Genomic DNA, 12,563 nt, shown 5'->3' on the forward strand with positions numbered 1-12,563 from the left:
GTCTGTAGAAAAAACAAAAGGTAGAAGATTAGATAAAATCTTTGATCAGGAAGCATTTAAGAAAGCATTCAATACTTTTCTTATTTATTTTAGCAAAAGTTAATCAGTGTTTTACACAAATCCAAGCCAAAAAAGGACAAAGATTATAGAGAAGATATGATAAGCACTAGGGCCAAGAAGAGGCAAAGTGGAGGTCATTGTTCCCTGAAGGTACTTACCAGGGAGTATAGGGATCCCTAACCTCTGGATCTTTGAAAAGAATAAGGAAGTGGAGTCAGGACTGCAATTGTTCAGATAAAACATTTTAAAGGCCAACTTGAGAACATGGATAGAGAGCTTCCTAACTCTAGACTAAGAATGTATAGAGTACTTGGAGAGTAGTACAGTAATATGATTAGAAAGGGCTGTTACCATATGGATGATTTCAGTGATTTATGGGGGAGATTAAGAGAGTAAGTGGCTTGGAGAATACCATTGAAGATCTGGGAAAGGAAGTGATAGTGACTAGCTGTGTTTGTTCTGATCTAAGGAAGATTATTGAGAGAAGGGAATAAAGGTTAAGGTTGAGAAATGGGTTTGAACTGCATACAGTAGAAAAAAGAATCCTAGAAGACTATAAAATCTCATTCTGTCTATACAAATTCTAAATCATGAGTTTCTTCATGCTCTCTTTTCTGATTTCTTCAGTTCTCTTTTAGAAAAAAATCGATTTCTTTGAGGGATAATCTAAGATATACAATATGCATAATTGCGTAATATCCAGTTCTTCATGACCCCAAGTGGGGTTTTCTTGGAAAAGATACCGGAGCGGTTTTTGGAACAATGTCCAGTTATCTTGCCACTGGTCCCACATGGCTCCAGAGGAAAAAGGCAGGCTGGTGATTCTGCACAGCATTCTTTCATTTCAATTCAATTCAGCATTCTTTCATTTCAATTGAATTCACTTATGTATCACAACATTCTTGATGTCATGGCCCTCTTCAAGAACAAAAGACAAATGAACAATAGCTAGAATGATTTGCATTTTTCTTCTCCAGTCTATTTCACAGATGAAAAAACTGAAGCAAACAGAATTAAGTGACTTGCCCAGGAAACAGCTATTAAGTATCTGCAGCTAGATTTGAACACAGGTCTTAACCTCCTTGCCTAGTTCTTCAATCTGTAAAATGAGATGGAAAAGAATATGGTAAACCAATCCTGGTATTTCTGGGGAAAAAAACATACTTCAATGGGGTCACAAAGAGTCAGACACAACTAAAAAATGGTTGAACAACAACAGTAACTTCCTGACTCTAGGCCTGGTACTTTAACCACTGTGCTATCAATTTAATTTTTGCTCCCCTTGAATTACATTTATTTTAAATAATCATATTGCAGATTTCAATTAAGTTCTAACGGTTTCAGCTTTAGAAGAAATGATGTCACATCCTTAGTCTGTACCACTAATTATAGACTATAAAAGAAACGTAAAGATTATTTCTTTAGTTCTCTCCTTTTACAGATGAGAAAAATGAGGTAAAGAGAGGTTTAAGTGACTTGTCCATTGTGACACATCTAATATGTGTCAAAGACAATGTTTAATCCCAGATCCTCTGGGTCCAAAGCCAATACTTTCTACACTGTACTGTACCACAAGTATTCAAATTCATACTATTTGAAATTATAATTATTTAAAATATGATTATTTGTTCCATTTCAATGGAAATATGCATAAGGAATAGAAATAATGTTACTACTACATAGGATTTATTATTCATACTCATTAGGACCCAGGTGACTAAATAAATATGTGTTAATTATTTATTACTATTTTAGCCAAAGCTAAAACTTGTACCATTGAAGATATCATCAGCTGACTAATGATTTTTTCATATCCTTGTTTTTGCTCCCACTTGTTTTTCCTGACAAGAACTTTGAACTTAGATTCTAACCCTCTGATTAACTTAATAAAAAGGGATTCATTTCTAGTACCTCATGCTGACAAAATCTGTTTGAATGTTTAAAAGAAAAACTGAACCATACAGTCCAATATTATGCAATTTTCATGGATGCAAAATTAAGTATTTAAATCACCATTTGTTCTTATAAGCATGTCTCAGCTTTTATGAATATAAAAGAGACTATGGCACAAAAGTACCATATATATATATGGTATAAGGTATGAGAAGGTACAAAGGTACCTGACCCTTATAATTGCTCTGAATTGTGTTATGTTAATCAATCAACAAAAATTTGTATGCCAGCCTCTGTGGTAATCACTGAGGATACAAAGTAAAAAGACAAATCTAAAGATCGTTAGAGGTTTGTCAACTTTGAACTCTGTGAGTTCTTCCAAATGCCTAATTCTGTGTATTATTTCTGCAGTGCTCAAGTTAGAAGTCAAAATTATTTGTCTCCTCAATAATCAATGTTAGATTAAAATTTTTTTACTATTTGTGACAATAACGGTGACTGAATAAACTATGCTATAATAGGGTGCCACCATATGTAGTTTATTGTTTTACTTGACAAAAAAAATAAATATATATGTATATGTATCAAATATGTATATCAAAAATATACATAAAATATATATCAAATGATAGTGTCAAAATGAAGCTCTTATAAACTTTTCCAATGTTTATGGGGATCTTCCATTTGTTTCTTTTAAAATCAGTCTTTTAAAAATGGAGAAGAGAGAAATGTTCCGACAGGAATTAGTGGATGTTCAAGGAATCCCTCTCTTCTGGACCATCGCAGAAGCATGGTCCCAGGTAGAAGGATTTGAGGCCAGACCAGACGACCTTCTCATCTCTACCTATCCCAAATCTGGTGAGTTGTCAATTCATTAACACAATTACCAGTCATTTCTGTTATATACAGCCTATGTGACACTAAACTAATCACCACAAGACTCAGTATGCTCCAATGGACATGTCAAACATATGGCCATTAGACAGATCTGATCCAGAGTAGGGTTGAAACCAGATTAAAATGGAGTTCCCATTGGATTTTCATTTATTGATTTGTTCATCTAAATATATATGTGTATATATATACATATACATATATATGTGTATATATATATATACATCTATACATGTGTGTATTGTTCTTAATATGCAACCCATGGAGGTATTTTTTTAATAGTTTAGGGACACTGTTTCTATGTGAGCTTGACCCCATTGCTCTAGACAACTCTTTAAGATTCAATGATTTTCCTACCCTCATGATTCCCTCCCACCTCCCAGATCAAATATAAAGTGCTCTGTTTGGCATTCAGAGCCCTTTGTGACTTAAATGCCTACTATCTATCCAATCTTCTCACAATTTACTCCTCCACATGCACTCTTCAAACTAGGCTCCCTGGCTTCCAGCCGGTCCCATCAAAAAGACACTCCATCTCTCAACTATGGAATTTGCTTTGGCTCTCCCTCATGCCTGCAATGGTCTACCTCCTCTTCTCTACCTGCCAACATCCCTGGATTCTTTTTTCTGGCTTTCTTTTAAACTAAATCCCATTTTCTACAGTAAGATTTTCTCAAGCCCTCTTAATTCTAGTGTCATCCCTTTCTTAATTATTTATTTATCCCATACATAGCTTATACAGATTTGTTTGCTTGTTGTTTCCTGCATTAGATTATAAACTCCTCAAGAGCAGGAACTGTCTTGCTTTTTTTTTTTATCTCCAGCATTTAGTCTCTTAATAAATTTTGATTAACTGATTGATTTAAGAAGGTAAATTACAGAGAAGTTGACAATCAGCATTGGTTGAAGGAGTTTCTTTCCCTGAGATTTCAGTCCCTATTCCGATTTCTTAAACGCTACCATTTAAATTCATTTTTCCACACATGGTCAAATGGCTCCTACCAAAATCTGGTGAATCATTCCATTTAAAAAATTGAGGGTCTCAACATTTTGAGAGGGTAACATAAACTCTTTTGTCAGTCTTATGCAGCTTATGGACCTTTTGCAGAATAATTTTTTTAATAACTAAGGGAAATGCTAGTTTTCAGCTGAAGGTTAGTGAAAATAAAGGTGTCATGAACCCCGCTCAATGTCATGAACCCCCTTGAAATTTATTCACAAAAAAGCATCTATGGATCTCTGATTAAGAACCCCTCCTTTAAGTGTATTAGCCCTTAACAGAGTTAAGCAGAAGAGTCCAAGTCCCTCTTGAATGAAAACCAATAAAATCTATGCTCTTTTTCTGCTTTTCCATCATCAAAACAGCAACATCATACACAGATATCTTACAAGCAAAGGCTTCATCCTAATTAGTTCAGATGGGTTAATAATTGGCTTGTATTAGTCAACAAATCAGAAGAGTTTTGTATCTGCAGTATTAATAATTTGTATATTCCAATACTGGATACTTCATTTGATTTGTAATGACCCTAATTGATTTTTCTGTGTTTTATAAGAGAAATTTGACAAATTCAAGACCAGGTAGATCTGGGATCTCAGTGATATTTAATCAAAAGAGCATTGCTAAGCCGCTTTTCTACCCACTTTTAATTTTAACATAACTTTATCAAGCAATTTCCTTCATAAAAAGAATAGCTAATATTTATATGGCATTTACTATGTGCCAGAAATTGCCTAAACATTTTATAATTTTATCTCATTTGCTTTTCACAACAACCCTGCTAGTTTGTGCTATTATCATCATTATTTTACAAATTAGGAAACCTGAGGCAAACAAGGGTTAAATGACTTGCCCAGAATCACACAGCAGATAAGAATCTTAGATGGGATTTGAACTCAGGTCCTACTGACTCAAGTACAAGTATTCTGTCCATGGAGTCATTTAGCTGCATTTTCCTTGTGTGAAAATGTTTTTTTCTTTAATAATTATACTTCTATAAAACTGAAATAAAGTCTTTTTCTTAACTTAATGAATTTAATTTCTATAATTTGCTTTTTCAGGTACCACTTGGGTCAGTGAAATCTTGGATCTGATCTATAACAATGGAGATGTAGAGAAATGCAAACGAGATGCTATATTCAATCGGGTCCCTTTCATGGAACTGATAATGCCTGGATATGTAAATGGTATGTAATGTTATCTTCATATTAGAATAAATCAATCACTTTCATATTCTTCTCTACAGCATGATCTCTACAGCAGACATTATGAAAAAATATGATGAAAAAAATCTGCAAAGCTAAAGAAAAAAGTATAGAAAGCTACTCGAATGTAATTTGAGAAAATAACAAATTATTATAATTTAATCATCAGATAATAACCACAAATTCTTTCTCTTCATTCTTCAACCTCTTGGTGGTTAAGAGAACATTTATAGGGCAGTCACTGGCTAAGAAATACATCATTCCCTAAATTCAGATCTAAAGATTTTTAAACCTTTGTTCATATCCTAAAGGAAAATCTTGATTATGCATATTTTTAATAGGAGGAAGCGCTATCCCCAGGAAAAATGAGAACTCACGCCAAGTCTTTGTTTCTCAACAGATCTCTCAAATAACAACATTCTTCCCCTGGTCTTTGGTAGCTTTGTTAAACCACCACTGCTTAAAGTTCCCTCTTCTCTGAAGCTTGGCCCCAGGCTTCCTGACAGTTCCTGATGCTATCAAAACTTGTCCCATAACTTGTTTCCCAGTTAAATAACAGAAAGGATAAACACTAGGCTTAGCATGGGAAGGCTGAGTAAGTCTACCTCAGAGAGTTCTGAGGACTTCGGTGCTGAGCACATTTCCTGTCATCTCTCAGCCACATTTTTTTCATCTGTAGAATGGAGATAATGTCATCTGTCTCAGAGGGTGAATGGTAGCTCTTTGCACATCTTCAAACCATTCTGTGGTCTGTGGCCAATTGTATTCTGTCTAATTTATATTTCCCTCTGTTTCATTTGAAAAGCATCTGCCATAGGGGATTGAGCGCTGGACTTGGCACTGGGAGTTCAAAGCCTATTTTGCCACTGAAGTCAGTGAGTCAAGCTCTGACCAGTATTAGCTATGAAACGAAAAAGAACACTAGGCCCATTTCCTCAGCCCTAACAGGATAAACATGATGATACATGTTTGGATGATTGTTTGTGGCCTGACTAAGGTGTTATAGAAATGTGAGCAAATATTCATTTACTTCATGAGCAATCAATTTCTCCATAATTTCTCCATTTGCAAAATGGAATTGGTAATGGCTTTCTCTAACCACCAAATGGCAGCCTGTTTAAATATTAATGAAATATTTATTACTGAAACACCTATAAGCTCCTAAAAGAAATGTTTAGAAAAACAGCTGAAAAAAGACTGTAAAAGCCAAGTATAAGACTAATCATTATTAATAAGTGGGTTTGGATATATGGCAGCTAAATGGCATAGTGCATAGAGTGCTGGGTCTAGAGTCAGGAAGACTTATTTTCATGAATTCAAATCTCAGCAAGTCTCTTAATTCTGCCTGCCTCAGTTTCCTTAACTGTAAAATGGGGATAGTAATAGCAGCATCTATCATGGAGGGTTATTGGGAGGATCAAGGTAGATCATATCTGTAAAGTATTTAGCACAGAACTTACTTAATAGGTACTTGTTTCCTTCCTTTCTCCCCTGAAGAAGACCAGCTCTAAATAGCTGGGTGATGTAATAGAGCACCAAGCCTGGAGACAGCAGGACCTGAGTTCAAATCTGGTCTCAGAAACTTATTAGTTGTAGGACCTTAGGCAAGTCACTTAACCCAAATGCTTCCCTTCCCCTCCCCACCAAAAAAAAGATTCGCTCTCAATATAAACCGACTTTGGCATATTCATGGATCATGAAAACTTAAATGATTTTCCCATAGTAATATATCATATATATATTATATATATATATATAATATATATATGTATATAGACATATATATGTATGTGTATGTCTTTATTAAGTAGGACTTGAAGCTATCTGGCTGTTCCTGACTTCACGTCTAGCTCCCTATTTAATTAAAATGTTGTGTCTCCTGATATCATTATGCTTATTTAATTTCTTTGTTCTTCTCTTCTCTTTATTCCTAAGGCATTGAGACTTTTACCAGCCAAATAATCACCAGATCACCATCAAAAATACATATATTTGAATAGGACCATTAGCCTCCAAGGCAGGTTTGGTCCCAGCATATCAGTTTAAACTTAGCCAAATGAAATGTCCCATATCCTATGAAAACTTTGTGTAACAAAGTATAGTTTTGTCCAGTAGACCTATAGAGTCGGTGCATTCTAAAGAAGGAAATGTAGCAGAGGATCAAGAACCTTAGTTTTTATAGTTAGAGGACTGGCATTCCTGGGTGAACCATGCAATTTACTTAAAGTCTCAGTTTTATCTATAAAGCAAGAAGATTTTACCTCCATCTTTTAAAAACCAAATGACCTCCATGTAGATTCCAATTCTAAGCTATGAACTAATTCAATAATCTTATAGAAAAATGATTCAACAAACCATGATTTTGCAGAATTAAACTTAGATTTTTTTAAATAAGAAGATGAGGGGAAATGTCGACCACACCATAAAATTAAATTTCTGTGATTTATTAATTACATGATGAATTTTGAACAAGGGAAGAACATGCTAATGATAAGTTGGACTAGAAGAGACATGAAGAGACAGAAGTAATCATTGCCAATCTTGTCATTTCATTCCACAATTTACAGGTATAAAGCAGTTAGAAGAATTGAAGTCCCCACGCCTAGTGAAAACCCATCTGCCAGTGGAACTCCTTCCTCCCTCTCTATGGAAGAATGACTGTAAGGTAATCAATTGCAAAAGAAAGAGGAGGCTGATAAGCTGGCCATCTCTAATCAGGCCTTCCATCTCCCATTAATGGAAGAGGTATTCCTTCCCAGGGAGGAGACAATTACATAAGATCTTGTCTACAGGGATGGCATTCATGTAATCAGAGATTCACAGAATCAAAAGAACAGAAGTTTTTTAATGGCTATCCTTTTATATAGCATTTTATGATCTGCAAAGTACTTTACAAAGAGTATTTCATTCTATCCTCACAATTATCCTGGGAGGTAGGTCCTACCCTTATTCTCATTTTTCCAGTGAAGAAACTAATGTAGACTTCCATAAAGTCACACAGGTAGAAAATGTGTGGTTCTGGATTTGAGCTCAGACCTTCCTGGCCCCAACTCTAGTGCTCCGTCTACTGGGGCATCAAGCTGCTTCTCTTCCTAGAGATCATTCCACAACAACACTTAGCTTCTATATCACATTCCCTATTTCCTTACCTTTTTGGCATCCTAATGCCTGACACCATGCTTGATACATAGTATAAACTTTTTAAATAGATGAATAAATGAAGTGAATGGAACTATTCAATAGTAGATATCCTAATTGGAAAGTCACTTGCTATTGTGCACTGTTACCAATTATCCACTCACACCTGAAGGACTGATATTTGTAAAGCACAGGTCCAAACAGATCACTATTCAATTAAAAAAAAAAAAAAAAGCTTATAGGACTACCACTGAAATCTAGGATGAATAAAAATTCCTCTACTTCCTCTTTGAAATCCTTCAAAACCTATCTCCAGCCCACTTTCCCAGCCCATAGTACAAATAATGTTTCTTCATTCACTAAATTCCAGCAAAACTATGCATTTTGCTGCCCCTGGAGCTGAACTCCCTCTATGTCCCTTGCTGAGTTCATTCATCTATTTTCCCTCAATTTCCTCATTTATAAAAATGAGGGAATTGGAAGTCTTAAATCTATGCTCCTATGGCCTTCTATTTCTTTATGGGTTATTCTTTATCTAATCTGTGTGTTTCTGGAGTAATCAAACTGTCTCCTGTGCTTGTAAGAAGCTCCTTCCTCACTTCTTCCCCAACATCCCTAGTTTTCTTCAAGGTTTAGCTGATATTCCAGGTCCTACAGAATTCCACTCCTTTATAAGTTCTCCCTATAAAAATTACCTTATATTTATTGTATGCTTTTTATTTAATTTTCTTTGTATGTCATTTCTTCCTCAAAGGAATGTAACTTTCTTAAAAGTAGGGTTCTTTTGTTACTTTCTTTGTATGTCTAGCACAATGCCTAGCACATAATAAAAATTTAATAAATACTTATTATATAGATGAATAAATGGCTTAAAACATCACATAATAGCCAACATTTGTGACATAGTAAGTAAAATGTATCAACACAATTAGCCTTTTCTTTGATGACTGCAATGCCTTTAAAGTCATTCTTTTGGTAGAACAGGATAACTTCCCTTGGGCTATCTCCAGAGACAGACAGTTCTGGTACATCTGAAGGACCTAGTCTTTCAGAAGGCAATGGAACACCCTTACTGGCCACTGCACAGGAAGAGCTGCCTAATCAACAGTCTTTATTTAAAGGGAGAAAAAAAGGTCACAGAACTACCTCCCTACTCCCTGCTTCAAATAAAAAGTTTCAGAGAGAGTTCCAGGACATGTGTTATTTCAGGAAAACAAAAAGTAGAGAGTGGAAGCAGAAGTTCTTTCTCTCTTCAACTATGCCCTGAATGTTCCCATGGTGTTGTCTTCTTGCCAGAGCATATGAAAAAAAAAGACCTGGCAACCTGTATTATATCAAAATAATAACATCAAAGTATTGTAGTCATCAAAAAATTAAAATATACTGTACTTAGAGCTAGGTGTCCTAAAGGATAGAGTGCTAGGTCTAGAATCAGAGGGACTTGAGTTCCATCCTCCCTCAAATGCTAGCTATAAATTCATTAAACTCTGTCTGCTTTAGTTTTTTAATCTGTAAAACAGGAATTATATTAACACCTACCTTACTGGGTTGAAAGAATCAAATCTTTACTTAATGTAAAGAGTTTTGCAAACTTTCAAGAGTAAGCTGCTGAGTCATGAAAACTGACCGCTTTACTTTTAAAAATCCAATCTTGAAACTTCAAAACTCTACAAGTTGAGATAAGATGCCTACTATGTGATAGGCACTGTGCCAGGCATACAAAAATACTCCCTGCTTTTGTTTTTGGGGGGAGAGCTAAGAGAATGGCATGTTAGAAAAAAAATAAATATTTCAAATTCATAATACAAAGTAAGTCTCCGTACACCACAGAACAATAGTTCTTTTGTAATAGAAGAAATGAATTGCCATAGAATCACAAAATCATAGGGTGAAAAGAGACTCAGTTCATCCATCTCTCCCAAACCATAAGCCTTATCTATAAAATTCTCAACTATGAGAGAAGTATTTGGTTTTTTTTTTACTTAGAATCTCAGGTGTTAAATTTATTTTCTTATGGTTGGCTTGTTTCTTCTAAAGATGGAATGCAGAAAAAACAAAGATTTTAAATGAAGATTATAATTTAATTGGAGTTTGGTTAGCTAGGACTTTTTCATAATGAGGCATTTATAGTTCTGATGACATAATTTCTTCTTTATTAGAAAACACAAATGAAATAGTGTAATGTGAATGTTTAATAACTGAGTTGTAGAGGACAGTTAGGTGATTCTGTGGATATAACTCTGAGGCTGGAGTCAGACCTGAGTTCAATTCCAGCCTTAGACATTTACTAACAATGTGACTCTAGTCAAATTACCTAATCCTCTGCCTCATTTTCTTGATCTGTAAAATGAACTGGAGAAGGAAACAGCAGATCATTCCAGTATCTTTCCATGAAAACCCCAAATGAAGTCACAGAGAGTTAGATGTAACTTAAACAACTGAACAACTCCATAGGGGAAAAAAATGTAGATTGAACCCACATTTCAACTTAATTAATCTACATTATTAACATTTTCTCCAATATTCTCTTAATTATAGATAATCAACAAAATTAATAAATCAAGTCCTAATTGGTAAAATTTTGCCAATATTTGATATATAAATTCTCATGCTGAAAATTTAAATCACTTATCTCAAGCCAATTCAAATTGACTACAGAGATCTGTAGTCTGGTGATCTGAAAATGATGCCCACTCCTCTCCATGCTGTGCTAATACACAGCTTTTGGAGGCCTAGGTCTGAAAGAAGGAAGGGGCAACATTTCTTACTGAAGTCACTTAATTATCTTCTTTTAAAAGAATACTAATTAACCTCCACAAATCTCCCATTTCTTCCCACAGATGATCTATGTAGCACGGAATGCTAAGGATGTCGCGGTCTCTTACTATTATTTTCATAAGATGGCAAAGATGCACCCAGAGCCTGGTACTTGGGAGGAGTTTCTGGAGAAATTCATGACTGGAAAGTGTAAGACTAACTATTCAGTAATGGAATATTATTGTTCAGGTGATAAACAGGCTGATTTCAAAAAGTCTGGAAAGACTTACAAGAATTGTGGCTGGATGAAGTGGGTAGAACCAAGAGAACCTTGTACACAGCAGCAACAAAATTATGTGATAATCAACTGTGATGGCTGTGGCTCTTTCCACAATGAGGTGATTCAAGGCAGTTCCAATAGACTTGTCATGGAAAGGGCCATTCTGATCCAGAGAGAAAACTATGGAGATTGAATGGGGATCCCAAAGTAGTTTTTTCACCTTTATTTTGGTTGTTGTTTATTTGCTTGTGTTTTTCTTTTTTCCTTTTTGATATGATTTTTCTTGCATAGCATGATAATTGTGGAAATATGTTTAGAAGAACTGAACATGTTTAACTTATATTGGATTACTTGCTATCCAGGGGAGAAGTGAGGGAGGGAGAAAAATTCGGAATACAAGGTTTTGCAGGAGTGAATGTTGAGAAATATCTTTGCATATATTTTGAAAAATAAAAAGCTATCATTATTTTTTAGAGAGGAAGGGAAAAGACTAATTATTCATTGGATTTGAGCTCAAAAGCAAGAAATACTCAATGATTGAATGATTGAATAAAGCAACATGGAGTTCACAGTGAATTAAAATATGTTGACTGAGGTCCCTTTATTTCCTATCTTCTTGGACAGCTGGTGGCATAGAAAATAGAATGTTAGATATTGAGTTAGGAAGACTTGAATTCAAATTCTTATTCAGACACAGGCATTTAAGACATTGCATAATATTCTCTCGACCATCTCCCCAATCATCTCTTCTGTAACTCACCACCAGATCTCTCAATCAAAAATGTCTCTACTCATTTTTTTCCCAAGACTGTCTTAGATAGGTCTATATTTTTACTCTTGTTCATGATATTCCACCTGCCTAATATGCCCTTTCCCATCTTCTTTTATGATTTAATTTTGACGTATTCTTCAAGGCTCTGCTTATGTCCCAATTGGAGAGTTACAAAGAAGATATCCAGTCCAACCCTCCATTTTAAAAATAAAGAAATTGAATCCCAGAGAAGCAAATAATTTATGCATTCCATCTAGATTGCTAATGTATTGATCAGTACATGAATTGTACTTATTTTTCATGTCTTTTTTTAAGTCCTAGGAGTTAGTGCCTTAATTGTATCAGTATTCAACAGACAATTGAGGCATATTGTATTACACCGGCAAAATATAAGTTCCTTGAGGAGACAGGCTTCTTTTTGTTTTTTCCTTTATATCCCTAAAATTTAAGCTGTTTTTAACAAAGCTGGCACTTAATAAATGCTTCTTGAATTAAAATGGGATGACATGATGATGGTGACAATAATAAAAAATGTAGGTGGATTTTAAAGGTCTTTCCTTCCTA

General features: G+C 34.8%; 1 protein-coding gene across 2 annotated transcripts in view; it reads left to right on the forward strand.

Moving 5' to 3' along the window:
* Positions 1 to 12,563, forward strand: part of LOC127541233 (sulfotransferase 1 family member D1-like) — a 28,604-nt gene that overhangs the window by 11,548 nt on the left and 4,493 nt on the right. For both annotated transcript variants that reach the window (XM_051966440.1, XM_051966441.1), the window contains exons 2-5: positions 2,657 to 2,811; positions 4,909 to 5,034; positions 7,620 to 7,717; positions 11,031 to 11,157. In XM_051966440.1, the coding sequence (XP_051822400.1) occupies positions 2,667 to 2,811; positions 4,909 to 5,034; positions 7,620 to 7,717; positions 11,031 to 11,157 (496 nt within the window). In that variant the 5' untranslated portion in view covers positions 2,657 to 2,666. The remainder of the gene's footprint in view (positions 1 to 2,656; positions 2,812 to 4,908; positions 5,035 to 7,619; positions 7,718 to 11,030; positions 11,158 to 12,563) is intronic.

Source organism: Antechinus flavipes, chromosome 6 (genome assembly GCF_016432865.1).
Source record: "Antechinus flavipes isolate AdamAnt ecotype Samford, QLD, Australia chromosome 6, AdamAnt_v2, whole genome shotgun sequence".
NCBI classification, from domain to species: Eukaryota; Metazoa; Chordata; class Mammalia; order Dasyuromorphia; family Dasyuridae; genus Antechinus; species Antechinus flavipes.